The sequence below is a fragment of the Ostrinia nubilalis genome, chromosome 8, assembly GCF_963855985.1.
Source record: "Ostrinia nubilalis chromosome 8, ilOstNubi1.1, whole genome shotgun sequence".
NCBI lineage: Eukaryota > Metazoa > Arthropoda > Insecta > Lepidoptera > Crambidae > Ostrinia > Ostrinia nubilalis.
The window spans coordinates 4,113,922-4,141,410 of record NC_087095.1 but is presented as its reverse complement, the minus strand read 5'-3'; the positions used below and the strand labels follow the sequence as shown (position 1 = coordinate 4,141,410).

The 27,489-nt window shown below is 43.0% G+C and overlaps 3 protein-coding genes across 5 annotated transcripts in view; 2 read left to right on the top strand and 1 right to left on the bottom strand.

The window, feature by feature from the left end:
• LOC135074137 (histone-lysine N-methyltransferase 2C-like) overlaps positions 1-14,612 on the top strand; it is a 72,426-nt gene extending 57,814 nt beyond the window's left edge. The window contains exons 46-54 of the mRNA XM_063968440.1: positions 457-717; positions 1,711-7,050; positions 7,653-7,871; positions 9,004-9,159; positions 9,433-9,571; positions 9,886-10,165; positions 10,830-10,959; positions 11,575-11,757; positions 12,829-14,612. Coding sequence (XP_063824510.1) covers positions 457-717; positions 1,711-7,050; positions 7,653-7,871; positions 9,004-9,159; positions 9,433-9,571; positions 9,886-10,165; positions 10,830-10,959; positions 11,575-11,757; positions 12,829-12,921 — 6,801 coding nt within the window. The 3' untranslated portion in view covers positions 12,922-14,612. The remainder of the gene's footprint in view (positions 1-456; positions 718-1,710; positions 7,051-7,652; positions 7,872-9,003; positions 9,160-9,432; positions 9,572-9,885; positions 10,166-10,829; positions 10,960-11,574; positions 11,758-12,828) is intronic.
• Positions 14,613-17,518: 2,906 nt separating this feature from the next.
• Positions 17,519-18,638, bottom strand: LOC135074114 (small ribosomal subunit protein uS11). Of its 2 annotated transcripts, none has more exons than XM_063968421.1 (3): positions 18,548-18,638; positions 18,127-18,371; positions 17,519-17,786 (listed from the first exon to the last, which is right to left on the bottom strand). In XM_063968421.1, the coding sequence occupies exons 2-3, from the start codon at positions 18,361-18,363 to the stop codon at positions 17,568-17,570; spliced, it is 456 nt and encodes a 151-aa protein (XP_063824491.1). In that variant the 5' UTR covers positions 18,364-18,371; positions 18,548-18,638; the 3' UTR covers positions 17,519-17,567. The 2 variants fall into 2 exon arrangements, with proteins under 2 accessions (XP_063824491.1, XP_063824492.1); XM_063968422.1 differs by having other exon boundaries at positions 18,514-18,598.
• A 498-nt stretch (positions 18,639-19,136) lies between these two features.
• Positions 19,137-23,833, top strand: LOC135073743 (GTP-binding protein SAR1b). 2 transcript variants are annotated; one of them, XM_063967908.1, is made up of 6 exons: positions 19,137-19,242; positions 19,586-19,635; positions 19,952-20,071; positions 21,252-21,409; positions 21,935-22,078; positions 22,771-23,833. In XM_063967908.1, exons 2-6 carry the CDS (start codon positions 19,593-19,595, stop codon positions 22,885-22,887), a joined length of 582 nt encoding a protein of 193 aa, XP_063823978.1. In that variant the 5' UTR covers positions 19,137-19,242; positions 19,586-19,592; the 3' UTR covers positions 22,888-23,833. The 2 variants fall into 2 exon arrangements, with proteins under 2 accessions (XP_063823978.1, XP_063823977.1); XM_063967907.1 differs by having other exon boundaries at positions 19,139-19,301.
• The last annotated feature ends 3,656 nt before the right edge of the window (positions 23,834-27,489 follow it).

The window sequence follows — 27,489 nt, the reverse complement described above, 5'->3', positions numbered from 1 at the left end:
AAAGAAAAGCTTTGGAAGATTTGATACCGTCACTAAAGTAATGTGATAATCTGAACTAGGCATCTCCAGTCTGGGTAGTGTGGGAAGTGTAGGCTCGATCCCCCATTTCTATTAAATTATACAGGGTCGTGTCTATGAAGTGAATCCGGAGACCAAATGACCTGATTGACGGTTTTAAGCACTATTTATTAGTCTAAAGCCTGGTCCGTGAGCATGTAGAATTTTGTCCAATGACCCCAAGCTACCCATCCTTATCGCTCGCGCGTAATTACGCGCGCTCGCACACTCACTGCGGGCGCCCGTCGCACAGTCGCGACAGCAATATAATTACGCGCGAGCGATAAGGATAAGGATGGGTAGATTGGTGTCATTGGACAAAATTCTACGTGCTCACGGACCAGGCTTTATAGGATTTTTTATACTTTGATGATGCTGACAGTGTATCTTTTGTTTTAGCGTCAGCAAATGCTCCAACGCCAGCAATACAGCCCTATGGGCGGGGCGCCATCTTCCCCGTCGCTCTCGCGCTCGCCGCACGTGGCCCGCACGCCCACGCCGCACGCCTCGCCCGCCGCCTCGCCCGCGCCGCACCACGAGCACGGCGGCGGTCCGCACCACGCCGCGCCCTTCCCGCCCGGCTACCGGTATACCAAGCCTGGGTTGATGGGCGGCGCGCCTGTCTGGCCTGCTAAGGACCGCCCGCATCACCTGGCCAAGGTACGTCGACGTAACGAATGGGCGAGGCCTCATACTCGCCATCTCTCTCTCGCTCGCCGCATGCGTCGCTCGCTCGGTTCCACGACCACGGCGGCGGCCCGCACCACGCCGCGCCCTTCCCGCCCGGCTGCCGGTATACCAAGCCCGGGCTGATGGGCGGCGCGCCCGTCTGGCCGGCTAAGGACCGCCCGCATCACCTGGCCAAGGTATGTAGACTAAAGATAATGTATGGGCGAGACATCGTCCTTTCAGTAGCTCACCCGCTCGCCGCATCATGAGCACGGCGGCGGCCCGCACCACGCCGCGCCCTTCCCGCCCGGCTACCGGTACACCAAGCCTGGATTAATGGGCGGCGCGCCCGTCTGGCCTGCTAAGGACCGCCCGCATCACTTGGCTAAGGTATGTAGACAAAGTTTAATAAATGGGTGGGGCCTCATACTCGCCATCTCTCTCTCGCTCGTCGCACGCCTCGCCCGCGCCGCACCACGACCACGGCGGCGGCCCGCACCACGCCGCGCCCTTCCCGCCCGGCTACCGGTACACCAAGCCTGGATTAATGGGCGGCGCGCCCGTCTGGCCTGCTAAAGACCGCCTGCATCACCTGGCCAAGGTATGTCAAGAGTTGATGAATAAAAAAATGAAATTCTTAGCCAAATTGATATACGTATTATTGTCCACATGTGTTGCGTTATGGGTGTGGGCAAAATGCGTCACGAGAAATATGTGCTATGGACTGTGACGTTAGCAAACGTTTTGTCATATTACTGTCCGCGAAGGTACTAGAGCGTAACAGTTGGAAGATATGGTACTGGACTATAGTCTGGTCTGTGAGCACGTAGAATTTTGTCCAATGACCCCAAGCTACCCATCCTTATCGCTTGTGCGTTAATTAAATTGCTGTCGCGTCTGTGCGACGGGCGCCCGCAGTGAGTGTGCGAGCGCGACAGCAAGATAATTACGTGCTTTAGACTATAACTGAACATTTGTTGTCAGGTGTCGATCCTAAAGCGGCGAACGCCGCCGCGGCCGCGTCTGTCGGCGGCGCCGCTGGCCCCGGCGGCGGGCGCGGAGGACTACGTGCTGTACTCGCAGGACGGCGAGTTCCGCGACGACGCGCTGGCGCCGCTGGACGACGACGACATCGTGCTGGTGGAGCCCGGCGCCGCCTCGCCGCAGGAGCGCATCGCCACCGAGGAGGACTTCGAGGAGCTCATCGACGGCGGCAAGCCCGACGACGAGCCCGACGACGACGCGCCCGCCACGCGCACCGAGACCGCCACCAAGACCGTCGCCGTCATCAGCCTGTCCACCAAGCAGCCCGCGCTGCAGCAGTACTCGCTCGCGCGCCTGCCCGTGCTCAGCGCCGCCGTGCTGCAGCAGTCCAACAAGATCCTCGACGAGGTCTCGCAGGCCACCGTCGCCTCCGTGTCCATCGCCAACCAGACCATCTCCGTGCCGGTGCTCAAGAGCCTGGCCGTGCCGCTGCACGCCGGCGCGCCCAAGCCCGCGCTCAAGAAGCCGCTCGCGCCCGCGCTGCCCGGCCCCGTCATCAGCGTCATCTCCTCCAACGTGCCCAAGCCCTCGCCCGTCAACCCCGTCATCGTCACCTCCGCCGCCGGCGCGCGCGTGCCCGTCTCCATCCTCACGCAGCACCAGGTCAAGCAGAAGATCGTCAAGACCATCGAGAAGCCCATGGCGCTGTCGCTCTCCAACACCAAACTCTCGAGCTTGTCCGTCACGCACGACGCGACTCTTCCCGCGAAGATATTCCAGGACGAGGCCGCGTCGCCGGACAGCACGGTCCCCCCGGAAAGCAATACCGAGAAAGAGCTGCAGAGTCAAATATCTTCGTCGTCGTCGCACCACATGCTTTCGATGTCCTCTCAGGGCACGTCTCACGACCACCGCCCGGCGCCCATCATCAAGGAGCCGAACAAGGACATAGATATCGAGACGGAGATCAGTCAGCAGACGGAGCTTCCCCACACGTTGTGTATTACTGACCGAACGCCTCTGCTTCTGGGGAAGGCGGATATAAAGAGTCCGGACCCGATTCCCGAGAAGATACCCGATAACATTATGGAGGGCGACGATGAAGATAAGCCCGAGGACAACATTCAGAGCAATTTACTGCTCTCCTACAGTAAAAGCATTACCGAGCAGCAGCAGGCGGCGCAGAATCCACCGTTGCCGGAGACTAAACCTGAGGAAAACGTTGTCAAAACCATCAAAGCTATAGCCAATCAAGTCATAGACTCGAATATGCAAATAGCTTCTGACATTTCGCAGGAGTCGGTTCAGATATCTATACCGTCACCGACTCCATCGCAGGAGAGATACCTCAATGATATTACGATGCAAGAACATCAGGAGGCCGTGGAAGGAAACTCGAAACACGTCGAGTTTGAAGATATGCTCTGTATGTTTGAAAACATCACGGATACAGACACCAAAACGTATGGAATGAAGCAAACGAATCAAAAACCGCCTAACCCTCCCGTGAATATACCAGCGAAGAGTGACAATAAAGAAACTCAGGAGCAAATGACATTCCCCAAGAGAGAAACTGAAAGACTAAATATACAATCGGCGACAGTGCCTCAGCTGTCCCCGTTGTCACAACCCGCGGAACTGACGTCTAATATGGCTAACGTTTCGCAACAACTTCGTACAATAATGTCATCGCTGAACACCAACAATTCCAAAGTAGAATCTCAAACAATGTCTATGATACGTAAAAACAGTGATGCGACGACTCCTACCCAAGTGAATTTCGAAAACTTGTTGCCTTCGTCCAAAGTAGAAGTGGCTGCGTCTAGGCCCTCACCAGTTCAAAGAATAGAAAAGCCTATGACATCTCTGCCATCATCGGAGAGTATGCCCATGAGTGCAGCTCAAGTCATCGGTTCGCGAGTCAATACTCTATCTTCGATGACTCAGCTTAGAAAATCGCCGACTGTTTCACCGATAAATTCCCCCGTGAGCATGCAGAATACGATGATGAAATCTCCTGCGCAGTCTCCGCTAATATCAAATCAAGCTTTCAGCCAACCCGAAGATATAATAACCGTGTCAACTGTGTCTTCGCAAATAATACAAATGCCTGCTTTATCAAAAATACACAGTAGCACTCCGCCCTCCATGATTCACTCGAGTAATAATACGACAATCACCACGAGCGTCTGTGGTTATCAAAAGCCGCCTTTGCCGACGAGTATATTGGGCCACACGCTGCTTCAGCCGAGTAGACAAATAAATACCAATAATTTGCCTTTTAGTCAACAGAGTATAAGCTCTAGTCAGCCCCCGGCACTAGTGATGACTTCGAGGCCATTGATGGGTAATAAGGAACCGCCGCCTAATGTTACAGTTAGGACGCATATCGCGAGCCCCGGAATGGGGCAAATGCAAGCTAAAACGAGCACGGGACCAATCAATTTTATAACGTCGTCAAAATTATTACACACACAGCTAACGTCGCCGTTGAAACGATCCAAGTCGACAGACGAACCTAAAAGTGAAGTTATCGTCGGCCATATTCAGCCTACAAAAAGGCACAGCGTAGAAGCTGTCGTTGTCAAATCGGAACCCATGGAGACTGACGATCCGAATACGTCTGCCGCAAACACTGACGCGAGTAAAATTCTACAGCAGAACTCTGCAAACCAAAGAAATGACGAGTCGCAAAATGTATTGCTGAAGCAACTTTTACAAACTACGACTACCGCCGCGAATGTTGTTCCTCAACGCACCATGACTATACAGAGGACGGCGCCCGCGCTAGGCACGATCCCATCGCTCGAAGCGCAGCTCGCTAGACCGCCTATACCTCCACCTACGCTAGCTTTAACACAAGAAGTGGAAATTCCAAAGAACTCTCCTAGGCATATACATACCACAGTAAATTCACCGTTCACATCTCGACCCATGCAAACATCGATACCCACTTCATCTATATCACCGTTGATGCACACCTCGACGCAATCTTTGATGGATGTTAGAAAACTGCCTATGAAGATAATGACGAAGGAGGAGACTACGCCGCTTCCAGAGAGTTCGCCGACGATGAAAACACTGCCCATGTACCCAATGAGCGTCGAAAATCAACAGCTTCAACAAGCTATAAAGAAAGAGATCGCTCCTCCAATGCAGAGTCCTGTGCATAGACCCTTTACTCCGTTAGATGTTAAAAAAGAACTACTAGATGAGAGCTCGCAGCAATCCGCAACCTCTGGCATTTCAACTGCGTCAGATCAGGGCAAGTTAGATCAACCGATGAAAGAAGAATTTCCAGAAACCGTTAACATGGATCCTTCGTCGGAGGTCAACGCACCTGAAACGCCATCTGAAGCTAAGAAGCGCAAACGTCGAGAGTACCAACAAAAGAAACGAAAGCAGATGCAACTGAACATGAAAGCGGCTGCGGAAAACAATTTGAACGCGGCCAACGCTAAAAAGAGGCCTCGAAAAGGCTCCAGATACGAAGAAGATTATGACACTTTTATTGATAACTTGATGACTCAGCTGCGCTTACTTCCTCAGATGCAAATACAAGAGCCCACTTTGACGACCAACTTCGCAGTGTGCCCACTGTTTGGTTCGGGTGACTTGACTAAACTTAAAAATAAAGATTATGACATTCTGAAAGGTGACCTTCTGGGGGAGTTTGGTAACGCCAAAATACCGAATGTTGCCGATTATTACAACACAAAACCTTTCGGGGATGAGGAACCGCTGCCTGAAAAACAGGCTGCGTCGACACAGAGAGGCTTTTATGACCAAGAATTCCAGCCCATTATGTTTGATGACGATCCAGAAGACAAAAAGCTGGACTTCATATGCAAAGAAAGAGACACAGATACACCTGACAGTATTGTTAGCTGTTCTAGTCCTGAATGCCTCGACATCGAATCTGCAAATCGGTTTCCTGGGCTCAAACTTATCGAAGACGACGAAGAAGACGATGATAGTGATTCTGCTTCGGGTCGCGTGTCTCCTGTGATACCTCTCATCGCGCCGGTCCCGATCAGAATCAAACCCGTGTCATTATATCAGCTCAAAGAGGAGGAAGAAGTCCAGAAGCCTCTGAAATGCCTCGAAACGGAATCTCCTGCCAAACCAAAGATGGTAGATTCTCCGGGTAGTACAGAAAGTAATGAAAACGTCACTGTTACGCTCACTTTAACCTCCGGTGCCGCTGAAGATATACTGGGAGTGCTGAAAGAACTCGCCGGAATATTACACATACCTCCGCCTACCGCGTACCAGATAATAGAAAGAACTGCCACGCCCCCATCACATAAGCTGGGATTGTACAGATCAAAGGGAAAAGACGGCAAAGAGGGAACACCAATCGACATTCAAAGCATTCTGAATGGTGCTGCTAAGTTCTGCCGACACTGCGATGTCGTAATTTTAGATTCAGTCGTCCGAGCAAAGGCATCCGAATTCCCTCTATTGTCGGCTAACAAAGGAAACGCTGGTGAAATCCTGTGCGACAGCGATTCCGAGCTATATTTCTGCAGCACGCAATGCTACCAAAGATTCGCCTGGCGTCCCACCAACATAATCCTCGATGGTAAATCGAAGACCACCGTCAAAGAGGATAGGAAGTCTGACGTCGAAACCAATCTATCGAAAGACCGCGACGATTTCGACACCGCGTCTACCGAGAGCATGGAGACCGACGATTTGGATATCAAGCCTGACATCAAAGACGAGAAGATGGATTTATCATTCATGGATTCTTTAGACAACGACGAACTGATGAAGGAAGTGGGCGACGACGTCAGCGCGTTAGACGAGGATTTGAAGAGCGTGGAACATGACGAGAAGAGTAACCAGAGCACCGAGCCCGAAAAGTACCGGGGGATACGATACAAGGCGTGGTCGCCCGGTTGCATCGGGCCGCCCGCGAAATACAAGCGTCCCACCGATAGGGAGTTGACCGAGCTAGTGTTCAGGACAGGCGTTGCTATAATGCCGGTGACTAACGAAGATACTAGGAAGTGTGAACTGTGCGGTATACAGGGTGACGGCGTGGCGGACGGAGTGTCGAGGTTACTGAACTGTGACGTAGATAGATGGGTGCACTTGAACTGTGCGCTGTGGTCAGAAGGCGTGTACGAGACTGTTAGCGGGGCTCTGATGAACGTTGAGACTGCTCTTGCTAACGGGTCCACGGCCGCCTGCGCCGTTTGCAGGAGACTGGGCGCGACTGTGAGGTGCTTCAAGGTGCGCTGCGGCAGCGTCTACCATCTGGGGTGTGCGGTCAAGGACAGCTGTGTTTTCTACAAGAACAAGACTGCCTTCTGCTCTTCCCATGCACCCAAGGTAATAAAAATGACTATTTTATGGTTTTTATATTTTTGTGTCTCATGTTTTACTCGAGCACCTTATGATTAAACTCGAAAAACGGGACTCTTTCCACCACTTGTTCCCACCGCTTCAACTCCTGTGTAGCCAGGATTTACAGCTTGATCGCCAATAAAAACTCAAACAGTGAAGGTCAAGTTTGTTCTGGGGAAAAATTAAACTGTCATTTCATCCGCAACGAAAATAATCAGAAGAACGTAGGAGTTCGAAGTTAAACTCGAAAGAAAAGATGTTATAATATAAATAATATCTCACACAAGTCTTCAAGTAAACTAATATTTATTTGAGTTAGTTAAATAGCCAAATTGTCGAATCCATTGTTATTTTTAAAGTCCGACCGCCGAGCACGTAGAATTTCGTCCAATGACCCCGAGCTACCCATCCTTATCGCTCGCGCGTAATTATATTGCTGTCGGGCTGACTGCGGCCGCCCGTCGCACAGTCGCGACAGCAATATAATTACGGGGTCATTGGACGAAGTTCTACGTGCTCGGCGACCGTACTTTAGACTCATTTACGTTCTAGAAGGTCAATAAAATGTACCCTGTACATCCCAACAGAATGAAAAAGACAACGAGCTGACCACACTAAGCGTCCAACGTCGCGTGTATGTCTCCCGCGACGAGCAGCGGCAGGTGGCGTCTGTGATGCTTCACTCCGACACCAACCACCTCATCCGCGTGGGCGGGCTCATCTTCCTCAGCCCCGGCCACCTGCTGCCGCACCAGCTGCACGCCTTCCACACGCCCAACTACATCTACCCTGTGGGGTACAAGATCGTGAGTACTATTACATTAGTTTAGCCTAAAGCCTGGTCCGGGAGCACGTAGGATTTTGTCCAATGACCCCAAGCTACCCATCCTTATCGCTCGCGAGTAATTATATTGCTGTCGCGACTGTGCGACGCGCGCCCGCAGTGAGTGTGCGAGCGCCGCACCAGCTGCACGCCTTCCACACGCCCAACTACATCTACCCTGTGGGGTACAAGATCGTGAGTACTCGTGACGCATTACATTAGTTTAGACTAGCTATAGTCTGGTCCGGGAGCACGTAGGATTTTGTCCAATGACCCCAAGCTACCCATCCTTATCGCTCGCGCGTAATTATATTGCTGTCGCGACTGTGCGACGGGCGCCCGTAGTGAGTGTGCGAGCGCCGCACCAGCTGCACGCCTTCCACACGCCCAACTACATCTACCCTGTGGGGTACAAGATCGTGAGTACTCGTGACGCATTACATTAGTTTAGAGTTAGACTAGCTATAGTCTGGTCCGGGAGCACGTAGGATTTTGTCCAATGACCCCAAGCTACTCATGCTTATCGCTCGCGCGTAATTATGTTGCTGTCGCGCTTGCACACTCACTACGGGCGCCCGTCGCACAGTCGCGACAGCAATTACGCGCGAGCGATAAGGATGGGTAGCTTGGGGTCATTGGACAAAATTCTACGTGCTCCCGGACCAGACTATAGTGTCTAACAAAAACCAGAGCGGAGCAAATAGGTACTAAATTAAGAGTCGAGAGCTATCTACTGCAATCATTTTGGACCGGTGAAGCTGCGGAAGCCGTCTATGGCTAACAGCGATATTACTTTTTTTTCTTTTTCAGCACGCTCGGAATACGCGATACAGACAGCTTACTAAAATAATTATACTCTGAGGCTTACCAAGCGCCTATATTTCAAGGGAGCGTTCCTGGTTGAGTCTGTGCCGCGCCAATCAAGAACGCTCCATTGAAATATAGGCGCTGGGTAAGCTTTCGGTATTGCGTATGCCGAGCGTGCAGATGTCGTGACGCTGCCGCGCTGACAAATCAGAAAACGGCCTAAAATGACTAGCTAGAGTGAACTTCAAAATGTCCGAACGCTTACTTAGCTTTCCTTAGCGCATTACAAAGGTTGACTATGTCCGCAGGTCCGCTTCTACTGGTCGATGTGCCGCGCCAACAGCCGCTGCCGCTACCTGTGCTGGATCTCGGAGGACGAGGGCCGGCCGCGCTTCCACGTGCGCGCGCAGGACGAGCCGCGCACCGAGCGCGCCGCCGCCACGCCGCGCGCCGCCTGGGCCGAGGTCAGTGGGCCACATGTGGCACAGCAGGGCAGGTCGCCTCTAAGTGCCGATAAGAGCGGCACAGCGGTGACATAGACGTGACAAATCATACAAGTCTGAAGCACATCTGAAGTCTCGTTGACGTTTGACGTCACAAAAACTCGTGCTTTCCTCGTTCGCGTTCGCGCTTGATTTGTAATTATCTTTTTACTCCAACCCATCCAGATCACACTAAAACGCGAGCCGCCTATCTAGGTAAAAGCTGGAGATTAATTGTAATTTTTGGTGATTTAGGTTCTGGATGCAGTAGCGGCGTTACGAGAAAACCGCGGCGAAGACGGAGTGCTGAAGCTGTGGCCCAACTACGTTACGGGAGAAGATCTATTCGGCCTCACCGAGCCGGCCGTCGTCAGGGTGCTAGAAAGCTTGCCAGGTTAGTTGAATTATAAATTCTAAAACTACATTACCATCTTCGTTCAAACTTAGCAATGTTTAACGAATTAAAAAATGATTAAAATTGTATTTTACATACTTTAATATTTATTTTTCAAAATTGTTTTGTTTCATTCGAATTCATCAGCTCATTTACTAACATTAGAATATCATGCGTATCTTTAAAACTTTTCGATAGTCAGACAATATTCCAGAGTATCTTTATTTACATACTTTAGTCTTGTTCCCATGTCATTTGACTACAAATCTCCCGTAAAACAAAACACCCGCGCTCGAACCGTTTCGCGTTCGCAGGCATTGAAACGCTGACGGACTACCGATTCAAGTTCGGTCGTTCCGCGCTACTCGAAGGCGGTCTCTGCGTGAACCCATCGGGCTGTGCTCGAAGCGAGCCTCGCTGTAAAGGGGCGTGGCGCCGCGTGACGCGCTCGCTCGTGCCGGCCACGCCCACGCCCGCGCCGCCCTCGCCCTCCGACCACCCCGCCTGCCCCTACTCCAAGCAGTTCGTGCACACCAAGAGCAGCCAGTACAAGAAGATGAAGCTCGAGTGGCGGAACAACGTGTATCTGGCCAGGTATGGCGGTAGGCTGAGTTAGGGCACGCGCTGTAGCTAAAATCCGGTCGCCGAGCACATAAAATTTCGTCCAATTACCCCAAGCTAGGACATTATATTGCTATCACGCTCGCACATTCACTGCAGCCGCCGGTCGCACAGTAATATTATAATTATGCGCGAACGATAAGGATGGGTAGCTTGGGGTCATTGGACGAAATTCTATCTGCTCGGCGACCGGACTTTAGGCAAATAGATGTTGCGCAGGTTTGGTTAATATTTCAGCATTAGAGAGCTGATTTCTATCTTTTTAGCTTATTTGGAAACAATACATATAAACATCTAGCTATATCAATAGTACAACCATGATGTCATTCGCGTAAAACCTAACCTAACCTAAGCTGTTTCATCAATACCTAGTTAATACATACCTACCAATGTAAATATAACTAACCTAATTATTAGATTTCCCCAAAGACATTTTCAGTTTTAAATCCCCTCTTAACACTCAAGTACTCTAGGAATATTTTATTAAATTTTAAATCGCTGTTCTAAAATTAGAATATAACATTATATTGGAAAATTACGTTTCATCATCTCGTGCATAAATTACTAACAATAATTTTATAAAACACTCCTCAACCTCTCTCACAAACGGCTTCTATAAATCCCAAATCTCTTCCAGGTCTAAAATCCAAGGGCTCGGACTGTACGCAGCCCGCGACCTCGAGAAGCACACCATGGTCATCGAGTATATCGGCGAGATCATCCGCTCCGAGCTCTCGGAGATCCGGGAGAAGCAATACGAAGCCAAGGTGAGTCATAGGCCATAGCATTAAGAATTACAGCATTTATCTAGACATACCCTTTCGAGCATGTCAAGATAAATGCTGAGCGGGATCCGGGAGCCTATTGGTGCAGTGGCCCATTAATTTTCTTTTATTCTTTTCGTGTTGTTGTAAATGTTTATAAATTGTGCTAGTCCAAAAAAAATTAAGATCTTTTGTTTTTGTTACGTGATCTAGTATGTCACGCGTCTCAAAATGTTGGCAGCTTCCTGAGAAAAAAGGAAACTCTCACATCAATTTAGACCCGAAAATTGTAACCAAAAGTAGTACCATGAACTAACTTTATAAACGATTTTTTAAATTATGCGTGAAAAGCCAACTGTTTTTTAGATTTTCATTCAGTTTACTAAAACTTCCTATGTTTAGTGACTTCAAACGTACATATTTCCACACAAATACTCTTTAGAAACAGCGTTTTTCCAGATCACAGACGACAGTATCTATAGTTTTCGGTTGACTAGAGGCACCACCTTTAACCGTCGTAACTATAACCACAACCGGTATTTTTTGTATGGAGCTTGACAGATTTGACGTTTTGGTGCAACTCAGTCTAAGTTTTATTCACACGTTATATGCCCCCAGAACCGAGGCATCTACATGTTCCGGCTGGACGAGCGGCGCGTGATCGACGCCACGCTGAGCGGCGGGCTGGCGCGCTACATCAACCACTCGTGCCAGCCCAACTGCGTGGCCGAGACTGTGGAGGTAGACCGCCACCTCCGCATCGTCATCTTCGCCAAGCGACGCATCGCCAGGGGGGAGGAGGTGAGCTGATGCTTTCCTTTGTTATTCGTTCGTTTCAGCTAAAGCCTGGTCCGTGAGCACCAAAATTATTACAGTAGATAGCTCTCGACTCTTTAATTTACTTATCGCTCACGCGTAATGAGGGCTATCGTTTTAGCGCTCACCAGTTAGCGTCACTGTAGAGTAAGGTCCTGTCACTTGCTAGTAGCGAAGACAGTGGCGCCAACTTGTGAGCGCTAAAGTGGTAGGAGGACTATCGCATTTGCACTCATCAAGATGGCGCCACTGTAGAGTAAGGTCCTGTCAATCGCCAGGGGTGCCAACTGTTAAGTATAAAAACGATAGCCCTCATTGCTGTCGCGACTGTGCGACGGGCGCCCGTAGTGAGTGTGCGAGCGCGACAGCAACATAATTACGCGCGAGCGATAAGGACGGGTTGCTTGGGGCCATTGGACACAATTCTACGTGCTCACGGACCAGGCTTTAAATGACGTCCACTGCTGGACAAAGGCCTCCCCCAAGGTTTTCCACAATGAACGGTCCTGCGCTGCCCGTATCCAGGCTCTTCCCGCGACCTATACCACCTAGTAGGAGGCCTACCCACGTTACGTTTTCCAGCCCGTCGTTTTGTTATTCATTCATGGGTATCTTGAGAGAACGCGAAGACACCCCGCAGGCTACACACAGACTTTTTGTCATTGGTAGTTTGGTTGGGCTGTTAATCGCTATCAAGAAATGGAAGTACGCATACTACACCGATTTGGTATCAGCCGACTAATAGCTGTCTGTATTTGGAGAGTCTTAAAGATCATTTGACATCAAGGGGCGTGCCTCGTACATTATGATATCATGTATGAGTAAAGCTTTTAGTGTCATGCGCGAGTTAGCTTACTGCTTTCATAATTGATGGTGTAAATATTCATTTACAATAGGAGATGAAATCTTCGAGACACGTGCCACCCACATAATGCCTTGCTACTTTTCATAAACGATGACTTTGACAAACATCACTCGTTATGTTATACGGCAGGAGTCGCACGATGTTCTTTTGTTATAAATCTCAATTTATGATAACATTTTTTCCTCTCGCAGCTGGCATACGACTACAAATTCGACATTGAAGACGACGCACACAAGATTATGTGCATGTGCGGAGCGCCCAACTGCCGCAAGTGGATGAACTAAGCACCAGACCAGCGGGGAGCCATCTTCCGGGGTCAAACACAGCACTGAACTATACTCCGAAACCTCATCTCGCTTTCGTTCGGAACACAAAGATTATGATCCGAAACCCTCGCGACGTTTTTCGTACAACTTCCCAAGTTTCGAACGCCAGCGGGATAAGGGCCTACAAAGCTAGTGAGCAAGTATTTTCTTATGCCATTCGTTTGTAGAATAGAAAAGGCTATGATACCTAGTTTTACGTACCAAAGTGATTTTCAACATGTAATATAAGTGGACGAATAATTTAGAGCTGACGTGTGATTATCTATCAATAAGACAATATCAAAAGTTTTACTGATAGTACCCAATTAACTATAATTTTTCTATTTCTTTTTTAGTAATCAATAGATTTAAGAAAAATTGAACACATTTGTAAATAATATCTGAAATATATAAATCATTGTTGTTACTGAATATTAATGTTTTAGATGTGTACGTTTTCATGTATACTACATAGACATAGTTTTAATTTAAAGTTTTGATGTATTGAAACGCCTTCGTTCTCGCTACTGTTTTCCATTGACGATTTTTATTAATATTATTGATGTAATATATTTTTCTCTAAATGATTTTTATCTAAGCTACCGTTTCTCCTGAATTTATGTATCGATACGGTATGTTAATAGTATATCGCTATGAAAATCTCAACAGTGATGAAATGTTAGGTTAAGTTACCAAATAGCTGAGTTTGCATTTAGTACGCGTAGCACTTACTATTAGCGTTTGAAACATAACTTGATGCCACGTTGTGCCTGAGCCGTTTTGTACGTCTGTATAGTATCGTAGGTTAGGTCTACGGAACACCACAGCGCGCCTTCGCTCGACCACGACGATACACTCCCTAGCTCGTACGACAGCCGCGTGCGATTTCATGCTCCGACCGCACACGGAACTCGCTTCGATAACATGATACCTATAATCTGTCCATATTAAATCATTTATATTTATAAACTCAAGTATAAGTAATAGTATAAGACCGAGAATGAAATCGTACGCGATAAATTAGTTAGTATAATAATTTATTTAATAATGATAAAAGTATATAGTCCCCAATGTGATATTACCTCACATAGCGTCGCGTGTTACATGCGTGTCGTGTAGGAGCCATACGGCGGAGCGGACGGTTCCAGTCGTACCATGAACCGTCGTATCATTGCGTGTAGGACGAATGTTGTTAAAGGAATTTATAATGAAAAATGTAAGAAAAAGAAGTAGGAAGCCTGTAAGATCTGGACGTAGAGAAATGTATTAGGTGTTATGAAAATGTGTAATTTGATAGCACAAGGAATTTTGTTATATTAATACAGGTTGCCATCTACCAATGTTATGAATTCATGCAATATTATATTTAATTTTAAGTGTTGATGTGCAATATCATAGCTGGCAGATTGTAAATAACTCATTTTCAGACACATTTTATAGTAATCGATCATTAGTTTTGTAATGCAATGTTTCATTTACGTTAGTTCGTTGCTTTCCTGTTTGATTTATTTATTGAAGCATTCCCATACCTTTGCACTAAAACTGACTCAATATTATTTTCACAAAGAGTTTTGACATGGTGTTGTTTGTAAAATTATTACTTAGAAATTTTCTATACATTAGTATTTTTATTGCATTATTTTCCTATAATTAAAATTTAATTAGTATAATTTGTGTTTCCTTTATCTTTAATTGAATACCTATTTCCCAACCTTCTATTGCTTTACTTGCGTCACACCTAAATATTTGTGGAACTTGTCTAAAAATTCGTATGACCATACGGTAGATTATAGCGGAACTTGCCTCTAATAACTTTGTACCTATGGTAATGACTAAATTAATAATCATTTTCATTTATTTCATTAATGCAATACTTTATGATTTTAGATACCACTAGCTTTTGCCCGCGGTTTCACCCACGTGAAATTTAGTTTGTCACAGATCGTCATAAATTATTTATAGCCTATATGTTATTATGGGTTATAAACAATAATACTGTAAATTTAATCAAAATCCGTTTAGTAGTTTTTGCGTTAAAGAGTAACAAACATCTAGACATCCAAACATTCGCATTTATAATATTAGTAGGATAACGGAAAAATAATTTATTCTACATTATTATACAGGGTGACTGGAACTGAACCCGCCATAGCTAATACGCGTATAGAGGAGGTCATTTGCTAATTATTGAACCGTACTTTCTATGACTAAAGTTTTATAGTTTAGAAGATATGTCAATTTTTATACTTTTTCAGATTTTTCCGAAATTTGACCTAAAGACACAGAATAAGTAATAGTACAGGTACAGAAGGATTACTCCGCAAGACGATTTAAATAAATGCGAGTCTTGCTACGACGCGATACAGTGGAATTCAGCTCGCACAGCACTACGTACCTACAATTTTATTCACCTACAAGTTTTGTCTCTTTCTATCGCGTGCCTCTGAACTCTTCTTACACTGTTAGGGTTGCTGTCTAGTGAAAAAATAATTAATCTACTTATTTGTAATGAGGTACGTAAGTAGGTAAGTATGCATTCATTATGGAAAACCTTGGGAGAGGCCTTTGTCCAGCAGTGGACGTCATTTGGCTAAAACGAACGAACGCATTCTGAGCAGTAGTCATAGTAGGTTAGGTACCTATACTATCCTAAGAATTATTGATTACCTACATAGCCAACATACCTTTCAGCATCTTTGGGAAGCGAAAAAAAAAGATAAATCCGGTAGATTTCTTTTCGAATTTAAACACCCGAACGCCGCACAATATTTCTTTCTCTTTAGCTCCATTTTTAAATAATACTTCGATCATAGAATTATAATCATACTACAACGCACGCCAGCGTCCTGACGGGCGCGCGCGTGACACTCGACTGATATAATACCCGCCGGCGGGGCGCTTCGCTGTAGGTAATTATCGGATGTACCGCGCGGAGTGAGCCAGGCCTGCTAAAGACTGCTTAATTATTTTTTTTCGCATGATTTTAACCGATTTTTTTACTTGATACTAATATCGAATAAACCTTTAGTCAAATAAAATAAATTTCAGATCTAGAACTAGTTACGAGCCGCCAAAGTTCAACAAAAGTACAAACCACGATAAAAAATTCAAGTTCGAATTCGATTTAAAAAAAAAACTAATGGTGATAATGGATTGCCAATAATCTTAAAAATATCTCTAGCTTCTCTTCTTTCCAATGATATATCACACGTAGTAATTAGATATTGAAAATTATTAAAAATTCAAAGTTTATGGAAGAAAATGGAGTAATAATACGAAAATTATCCATACAAAGTTTCTTCAAACATCTCATATTTTCTGCTATACTCCTTTTCATAACTATTTTTGTATGTTTTTTGAAAAATGAATTTAAAAATAATAATCATATTATGAAGAAAAGAGCTTTAAAAAAATTCTAAATCAACTTTGTATGGATAATTTTTGTATTATTACTCCATTTTCTTCCATAAACTTTGATTTTTTGACGAATTTCAATATCTAATTACAACGTGTGATATATCATTGGAAAGAAGAATTGTTTTTAGGTCTAATTTCGGAAAAATCTGAAAAAAGTATAAAAATTGACATATCTCCTAAATTATAAAACTTTAGCCATAGAAAGTAAGGTTCAATAATTAGCAAATGACCTCCTCTATACGCGTATTAGCTATGGCGGGTTCAGTTCCAGTCACCCTGTATTATCAAAATGATATAATTAGTTTTGGATCATATTTGAAAGTATCGCGGTCCAAGACCAATGTACAACAACAAAGTTCAAAAGCACAGCACATGGTATTTTTATTTTGAACTAGCTTATGCCCACGGCTTCGCACATATAAAAAATTTAGCTTGTCACATATCGATATAATAAACAAAAAGTTTCATCAAAATCCGTTCAGTGTTTGTGTGAAAGCGCAACATACGCATTCACACAAACTTTCGCAATTATAATATTAGTAAGATAGCCCTTATTTTATATTCTCTCTTTGTGTGGTCCATAGTTTAAAATCGGCACATATTTTCTCTCAAGGATTTATAAATAGGTAAATCCTGTATAAAAATAAGGAGCAATACAACAACATAGTTTTATTGCTGTTAAACTTTTATTAGGATTATTTTTTTTTTAATGTCAGCAGCATTACCGGCTGGAACGAGTTCTTGAGTGAAGAGAAAGCCTGCATCTCGGCAAGCAAGCAGTCTCCGGAATTAGCACTGTCATTTTAGGCATCCCACGTCCCGCGTGATCTGGGAGGGACCCATCGCATCGTATGCGTGCGCATTATTTTAACATAAAGGAAGACTGTTTGTGCCATCACAAATCACCACCACTTAGGTTGAAATTTAATGAGTATCAAAAATAATGTAATATTGAAAATTCATAGTACCTAATTTAAAAATATATGTTTTAATTCCATCATAGAGCATTCTTTACATACATTTTAGCATAAATTATAGGGTGGCCAAAAACAGTGCAAAGATGATCTAAATCAGTATTTTTTACTTGAATAAAATAGGTAGCAAGCAGGAAGGATAAGCAGGAAACATATTGATATAAAGATAAAATAAAAAGACAATGTAACCGTAAACTTATTTATTGAAGTCCACAGTTGCTTAAAGCTAAAGATTTACAGCCTGCGTCCTCGTCTACCTCCCTTCCTGCGGGTAGAGTCTGAGGGCACGGGGGTCACATCTTCAATGCGGCCGATCTTCATGCTGGAACGGGCCAGCGCTCGCAGGGCCGACTGGGCTCCGGGCCCGGGGGTCTTGGTCTTGTTGCCTCCAGTAGCACGCAGCTTAATGTGGAGGGCTGTGATGCCAAGAGTTTTGCATTTTTCAGCAACATCCTGGAAACAGTTAAACATGGTAATTAATGCCAAGCCTCAAGTAAGTTGATGAAAAACATAAGTTATTCTACATTATCTACATAAAATCACAGAAGTTAGGGTTATATTCAACTATGTAATGGTATTTTTTAGTTTCAGATTTAAACACACAATAAATAGATTATAGGGTTTAGATGAAAAGCATCAAAGTGATGTATGTAATAATTTATGTTATTTGTAGGTTTTAAGTTTGAATTTCAAAGACAATACAGCCTAAAAACACCATCAAAACATAACCTCAAAGTACAACAACTCTTTATAATTCGCAAGTTTCTAAGTGTAAACAAAGTGATGCAAGTACCTGAGCGGCCAACATAGCGGCGTAGGGTGAAGCTTCATCACGATCAGCTTTGACTTTCATGCCACCGGTGACTCTGGCGATGGTCTCCCGACCAGACAAGTCGGTGACATGCACGAATGTGTCATTGAAGGAAGCAAAAATGTGGGCGACTCCAAACACTGTCTCGCCGACCAAGTGCTGGGGACCAAGGGTCACTTGGACCTCCTCTTTTGCAACTTTGTTTTTCCTGGGAGCCATGGTTCAGCCTGAAAACGACAACACTACTGAGCACTATTGTAACCTACAAAAATCAAGTGAATCCTCAAAGAGTTTGTCTAAAAATCATTCAAGCAGGTTATGTGTACAATAATACACGATTTACACAATATATTTCATCAATTAACACACTTTTGCATTCACTTTTTACAAAAATCCGTAATACCTTTGCTTTTGAAAGCTGTCAAAACTAGAAAGAACTACCGGAAGTCGAAATGTCAATAATATTCCAAACTGTACAATGTTGCCATACTTTATTAAAACCGGTTTTTGTAGAGCATGAAAATAATGCCACGGTTATTTACTAGACTTATGAATAGGAATAATATACTTCCTTTTGTTACCATTCAGCAGTAAGCACATTAAATTCTACCATAAAAATACATTTTTAAATACTTTAAATGATGATTTAGCATCCAAAAAGTCAGAGAAAGTCAAAGAAACCAAAAGCATTATTGAGAATTTCATGAGGAACGTAAAGGAATAATACACAAGGTATATTAAAGTAAATGAACCGGTACCTTATAAGTCGTAGTTTATTTCCTAAGTACTTTAAAAATTCAACTGAGTTTAAATATCTTATAAATATTTAAAATACCGCATCTTGTTTTGCTAGATGTCCCATGTCAAAGTTATTTATGGTTATGGTCACCTTCCTTGAAATAGGGTGAATGTAGTTTCATTGTAGACATTGAGCTATGAGCTCAACAACATGAAAGGCGTGGTACTGTGGACGCAGCTTTATTCACAGTGACAACTTCCGGAAGTAGTATACGTCATTGCCAACAGATTCATATTTCCATCGCATTTACATTGCTGAGAAAAATCGTCGGTTTTAGCGGCGTAACATATTGCAAATAAGTGCGAAATATTGTGATAAACTTCTCCTAGTATTAGTTAATCTAGTTCAATTTTAATAAGTGAGTAATTTTACTGCGAACAAATAGAATTTGTGGATCAAAGTTGCATGTACTCGAATGACGTTCTGTCATTCATGTTACTCAATTCGATATCACATTCTTACTACGTTTTTGGTGTAATCTTGCAAGATCGTAATATATTTACATTGTCTTATAACTCGGGTGTCTGGTGTTCGTTGCCAGACAAATCGGAGTAGATAACAAAGACTTTTGCAAGTCATTATTTAGCAACTATTTCTTTGTGAAGATGAACTGATTATTTATTACACATTCATCAATTTCAGATTCAATATGTTTATCTTGGATTGGTTCACTGGTGTCCTCGGCTTCCTTGGTGAGTATTCATCTATTGTGATGTGCCCAATTGATGAACTTTAATTTGAAGATGAGTATGTCCAAACTAGGAACCAAAATTTGAATCTGACCTTTGGAGGCATGAGTAATCCATATTTGGCTGTATAATTTTATACAATTACCCATGTGTATTATCATTACCAGTTTTATGTAGCATTTGTCTGTCATCATTACAATTTAATTCAACTTGGAAATTGTTGTTCAGATTTATCTCAAAGATAATCTGATTAGAATAATGTCAAAATTATTTACTGGTATCTTTGTGAAATTCATCTTTACAATCTGTGTTTGCCCAGGTTTGTGGAAGAAATCAGGTAAACTATTGTTCCTGGGCCTAGACAATGCGGGCAAGACCACTCTGCTGCATATGTTGAAGGATGACAGATTAGCGCAGCACGTGCCAACACTGCATCCCAGTGAGTATAAATCTTATTTCGATATTATTCGTATACCAATATAACATCTACAAAAAATATGGGGACAAACAGGGTAACTGTTTGCATGGTGTTGGTTTTTCCCTGGCCTATTGATGATTGATGGTCTGTCTTTGAGCAGGGAATTTGAGAGTAAAATAAAAGTTTTAGTCTGAATTCTCAAAAATAATTTACAATGTTTTTCTTATTGATAAGTGATGAAAAAACGATGTTGGATCCTCTATTTTTGACATTTGACCCCCCCTATAAGTTATTCTGAGATCTGTTCGGGTTAAACATGTCAGTACCACCTTGACATGATTTTGAAGCATTACTTTTATCATTATGTTTATTTCAGTAGTCATAAATAAAACTGATAACCACTTTAGCACTCTGAAAGCAATCACACTGTTTTTATTATTATGGCATGTATTTTTATACTTTCCTCAGCTCTGTATATTTATATTTTATTTTTGTTTAAAAAAATATTCTATACTGTTAAACTAAATATAACCCAGCACCATTTTTCATGATTTGGAACAACATCCTTGTGTCATAATATTGCCCACTTATGTGATAACACACATGCATCTACATAATTTAACGCTTATATTACTCTAATAGATGGTGATTTTATCTACATCTGACAACACTTTATCTCACTGATACAATGAGTTTTATTTATTGATGAAATTAACATACAACATATTAACTATTTTGTAAAATTGACGTTACCCACGTTGGAATATTATGGGCATTAAAGGCTCACTCACTCTATTTGTGGATTCATCACTGCAGTTAAATTGCCTCACATGTTCTTGTCCTTTTACATGGTTTCTACCAGCTAAGTTAACAACAAGTAAACAATAAACTGGATGCAGGCAGCACAGGACTGTTTGTTGTGGAAATTTTTGAGGGAGGCGATTCCCTCGAGAAATGTGAAAAGAAGTCAAATGACTTATGACATTATGTATTTTAATAATTTTTCTCAATATGCCAAATTTGCACTCCAACCTTGGGCCAAACAGTGATACCACCTGCCTAATTTCTAAGTTAGAAATTAGGCAATATGTAGGTGTTAGAAATTCTAACACCTACATATTTGCTACCTATTCACAAATAAACATTTTTGTTTTGTTTTGACTGTAACAAAGTAAACAATAGTACTTGGCATTGTCCACAGCATCGGAGGAGCTGTCTATAGGCAGTATGCGGTTCACGACGTTCGACCTGGGCGGGCATCAACAGGCGCGCCGCGTGTGGCGCGACTACTTTCCCGCCGTCGACGCCATCGTGTTCCTGGTCGATGCCTGCGACCGTCCGCGCTTGCACGAGTCCAAGGTACGTTTTTATATTGTAGCGTAGGTGCATCATGCGAAACCAGGAAGCTGTAGTAAAGCGTTTCAATTCGAAAACAAAAGTATTAGTCTTTGTCGAATTATTGCCACTTTTTTACGTTCTTGTGCTACTGTTTGACATTATGTACCTTTTTTTCCCACAACAGAGAAGCTCTTGCTTACCCTATCTCACCTGATGGAAAGTGATAATTAGGCATAAGGTGGAATTCTTAATCATAGAAGAACTGGCTATCCTACCTCCCAACTAGCGAAACAACAATGCTCCTTACATTGGTAGCTAACTAGCTAAATTAGCCTGAATTTAAAACTGCCACCAATAGCTTTCAAAAATGTTGCCCTCACTGAGAATAGAATCTGGGACCTCTGGGTCTGGCACCTGTTTCTATTTTTATTATGATGACTATCTAGGTGCAATAAGCTCTACCACCAACTTTAAAAATGTTCCCTCACTGAGAACAGGGTCTGATGATATTAGCATGTTTGTGATAAAACTACCTTTTCTACCAAGGCCGAGCTGGACTCGCTGCTGACAGACGAGACGCTCAGCAACTGCCCCGTGCTGATCCTCGGCAACAAGATCGACAAGCCCGGCGCCGCCAGCGAGGACGAGCTGCGGCAGTTCTTCAACCTCTACCAGCAGACCACTGGAAAGGTCAGAAATTATTCATAACTGTCATCGTTAGCCAGCCATATGACGGCCACTGCTAGACAAAAGCCTCCCCCAAAAATAGAGCCACGATAACCGAGCGGTGAAAGGGACCATTGGTCGTGACTCGTGATCCGGGAAACGCGGATTCGGTCCCCGCCGCCGCTCGACTATTGTGGTGAGCTCACTCGTGACACAAGCATATTTAGCTTAGTATGAGGGGCTAACGGGACTATTAGTAATTTGTGCAATAACAATCCAATAGGATGCGACGTATAAGTAGGTCGCGCCTCGCGTAGATATTTGTTGAGTCTCGTCTCTCGTTAGAACTTACCACTTTAGAACCTCGACTTATTTATTTAATAATGCCATATAAATTGGTACATAAGGCGAACTTAATACCACAAGGCATTTTTTGCCAATTTACCTTTAAACTCTCGTAGAGCTGACGGCCGCTGGGGCAGGAAAGTTATTGAGTGGCGACCACGAGCCGGAAGACGTAGCGTGGGCAGGCCTCCCAATAGGTGGACCGACGATCTGGTGAAGGTCGCGGGAGGCGCCTGGATGCGAGCGGCGCAGGACCGGTCTTTGTGGAAATCCTTGGAGGAGGCCTTTGTCCAGCAGTGGACGTCTTTCGGCTGAAACGAACGAACCTTCAAACTCAACAAAAAATGAATCGATCTCTTTCCTTATTGCAGGGCAAGGTGTCCCGGTCGGAGCTGCCCGGGCGGCCGCTGGAGCTGTTCATGTGCTCGGTGCTGAAGCGCCAGGGCTACGGCGAGGGCTTCCGCTGGCTCGCGCAGTACATCGACTGAGCGCCGCATACAACATAGCTGCTTGTGGCCGGTGCACCCACCCTGTTAACAGAGTAAACACAAATGAGTAGGTCATCTTCATAGAAACGCACGGGCGCGGTTTGCATGTGAGCGCGCCAACACGTATGCCGCGCGCACGCACACACTGACTAGCGGGGATTAGCGGGGAGCCAGTCGTGGTTGCGCCGAATTTTGTCAGTGTGTGCGTGCGCGCTGCATACGTATATTAGCGCGCTCACATACAAACCGCGCTCGGTGCGTTTCTATGAAGATGACCTACTCATTTGTATTTACTCTGCTGTTACTTCCCGCTTCAATCTCGCATGATGCCTTCAGCATGTAACCCTCGTGTGATCACGAAGGCTAGGGTTCCACCAAGACACAGCGGAGAAATGTTTTGAACGACCAATCGAATGTCATTCAGATTGAATGAAAATTGGTTATTTAAAACATTTCTCCGCTCCGCTCCACCTCGGTGGAAACCGAGCCTAATACTAAACTTAATTACTTTCTAATTAGTTAATTATTACGTTCCAAGCTCAATTTATTTCTATTTCTCTCTGTTTAATTCTGTAACCGGTTCCCTACAAAACATGAGCAGCTACGTCAATAGATGTGTGTGTTTGCATCTGAGCAGCCTCCCTCGCTTACTAGTAATGTATTACTAGACCCTTGTCCTAATGTTAAGTATCAAGATCTTCCTGAACGTTTTATTTCACTTGAGACCCGGTTTAATACAAAATAATCGTGGGGGGTCTTGTATGTATCATCAATTTCAGACAGTTGTAAGGTCATCCATTTTATTAAATAAATCAACGAAGATTGTGCGGAGACTAAAGTTTGATGTAACTATAATAATAGTAGTTTGTATTAGTCAAAGATTAATGGATTGAGATCACCTTTGTATTTTGTTTGTAAATAAAAAGGAACTATCAATTTGAAGCAATACGTTTAGTTTATATTTCCTTAGAAATTACCCCTGCAGACTGATGGTAATGGTCTGTTGTACTTGTAATATATTATTAATAAAGTACAAAACGTTTTAATAGACATTCTCGAAATACCTGGTTAGAAGCCAAGCATTACTAGTTAGCGAGCCCAAGCGCTACAATCTCTGCTACCGATAGCTCTAGCTACGACTTCAGTGACTTGTTTGGCTGTAAAACGAAACAATTTTAATTTTACGTAAGGCTAAAGAATTTTGGGTTTATGTTCTTTAGGTTTCTGAAACCATATAAATTTGTGTCTATTTAAATAAGGTAATGGTGCAAAGCATTATAATTTTGGTATTAATTGTACGATGTTCCACGGTCCGTAATAGTATTTTATAGACAAGTTGCTTGAATAAAGCGATAATTGTGTGAGCAGCAAATATCTTTTATTATAGTGATAACTTGCCTCCTGATTGAAAATGCAATATGGCTCGTTTTACAGAGCCGACCGAACTTTTACTGTAGAATTCGTATTATCATACTTCAATATTTTTATTTTCTTATTCTCATTCCAACTTTATTGAGTGATAGCTTTGACTATACTTCGTCGGTTTTATATAGTGCTCATTGTGTTGTATATTTCTAAAACGACGATTGTTTATTTTTGTAAATTATTTCAATCATTTATGTATGTATGTTTTTAGCGGATTGTTTAATCGACATTTAAAGTTGAAACGGCCAGTCTATGTTACAAAATAGTCTGTATTTCCAAACGAAGTGTTAAGGTATATTCACATTAGGGGTCATCCATAAAGTACGTCACACGTAAAGAGGGGGGGAGGGGGTCGACAAAGTGTGACATGGTGTGACAAGGGGTGGGAGGGGTCCTAAGTTTCGTGACATCACATTTCAAAATCTAATATATCTAGAGGTACTAATCGCGTAATTTGAAATATAAATTTAACTAAAAAATACCCCCACCACTTAAGCACAACTCTGTCGAAGTCGAAAACCTAGGAGAGTTTTAATGGGCAACCAATGAAGCCATTAAATCAATAAAATCTTTTGTAGGAATTATTTCAGATTTAAAATCTAATTCTACTGGCCTATAATGCTGCCAAACGCACCGTACGTACCTCGCGCGTGATTTTATTGTTTCTATTTGTTGCTATTTTTTTGTTAAGTAATTTAATAATTTTTCGATGTGAAATTGCAAAACATGTGACGTCACACTAGGGAGGGGGGGTCTTAGAAATGTGACCACCTGTGACAAGGACGGGGGAGGGGTCAAAAAATCATGAAATTCGTGTGACGTACTTTATGGATGGCCCCTTACTACACGTTCAGTTGCCCGTGCTTACTGCTGCAAATGTAACTGCTTATAATAGTATCACGGTTCCTGTCAGGACTAGCTTGCAGTAGTCCTACCAGCCCCCCTAAACAAGTTGCTCTTTTTGATCGAATCGAAAATCGAATCCATCAAATCTCCATACAAAACAAAAGGCCTTTCAACCATTTTTTTTGGACTGGTTTGCGATTTTATTGTGCACTTTGTCTAGACTCGCAGGACTAAGCAGTGAGGCCGCGGGCAACGCATACGCACGCTTCGTAGCTATATGAATATATCTTTGAGGCAGCATCTTGGATATTTATGATTCCTATGATTGTAATACTCAAATCAACATTAGTGTGGAAAATACAGTCATGTAGCTACATCACCTACCTAAGCTATTGTAGGTTCAAACTTCATCACAATGCAATAGTTAGGTGTATATAACATGTTATTTTTCAGTAACATTATATACAAATGGTATAATATATTATAACGAAATGATGTACGAGTTTTGTACATTGTATGAAATTTCACAACACAATGACGACGAGCCGTTTCCATTATGATTTTTGTTGCGTGCGATCAATGTCTGCTGGATCTCCGGCTTACTTACAATTAGACAATGTTATTTTGGTATATTATTTGCAGTTTAAGTAAAAAAAAAACAACAATATTTGTAATAAAATTTATATTAAATAAGTCTAGTTTTATTTCATCAATATCTTTTACTCAATTCCAGGTGTAGGTAATGTTCTTGAAAAGAACTAACGCATGTGCAGTGCACAAATCACAGGATACGATACAAATCTTTTCTTTTTCCTTATTTGCGTTACTTATCGATACCTAGTAGTTGGGCAAATAATATAATGCTATTGAATGCTATCGATAGTTTGAAATCTGACAGTATCGATATTATTGTCACTCGGCTAATATTGCCAAAAACAAGCGAGCGTATCGAGTTTTTAGATATATCTCATCATCCTCTTCATCAAAATCTGTCCAGCCATTCTCGAGTTATAAAATTGTGGTTTGTCAAAGATGATTCTTTTATTAATTTCAAATGTAAATAAAAGAGGCTTACTATCTATTTATATCGATTTAAGGGCCGAAGAAATATTAGCGTTGAAATAAAAAGCCAGTTTCATGTTTTATTTTAATCATATATTAATATCTTCAGATAAATAAATAGTTTTAGTTACTATTTTAGAATATACATACTATGCTTTTCTACGATAAACACATCTTATATTACACACAACATCCAAAATTTAAAGTACATTTAAGAATCGTAATTTTTAGTGATACATAAAATTTTTATAAAACCAAGTTACAAATACATGCTACCTCTATATTATAAAATTATTGCACTCTAATGGGTGTTCGGTGAGGGCCGCCCTCGAGGAGGTCCTACATTCGTGGAAATATTTAACAGAGTAAATATTAATTCTAAAAGAACCATTATAATATATTATTTTATTTAACAGCTATAATTATGATATCACACGAGCGTGTTTCTCGAGTCTGTTTGCGCGGCCGCGGCGACTGCGCACGGCAGCCGGCATTTCGCTAATTTTCTTAAATGAGATCAATAGTTTTGAAAACACGGCTCCATGAGCACACTATAATACATCCAGTTATCTCAATACACCTTTAAATTTACCACAAATGTATAATTAACCCTATATTTGAAAATGTCTTTTAAAGCATCGTTAAATATAAAATTGTATAAGAAAGTTAATTTCTATTAAAATTTACATGATAAAATCAGGAACGTAAAAACTATAAAGACTGTTTACAAAAATTTCACATAAATTATGCTTATAGAACACAACAATTTCGTTCAAGATCAGTCGGATAATCGCCGAATTCCAAATAGACAACAAATAATTTACAAGATCAACAAATCATTGTCCCAATCTCGTATCTTATGCCACGAAATAGTTGACAAAACAGAAAATGTATTCCACTTGTATTTAAACTGTGTTAAAAGAACAATTTATGACATTTTAGTGGTATAAGGTACGAGAGGCGACGACATATCTTCCGTGCACTGCGGAATTTATTCTCTTCAATAGTGTCCCGGCACCCGACGCGATAGTAGACGAGGTTCGATTCAGATTGTATAAAACGCACACTTCATTTAATCGGTTAACATTTTACTTGTTTTTTTTTATTAATCAACCCGTTTTCGAGTCGATTCGTGCACCGATTATACAATCCGATACAGGAGTTAGCCCGCGGCCGCGTTGGCTTTCCTCGCCCTAGTCCCAATCAAATAATTCCAAAACTATTCTAAAGTTTGATTAGGGACCAAGGAAGTTCAGCACCGATGCCCGC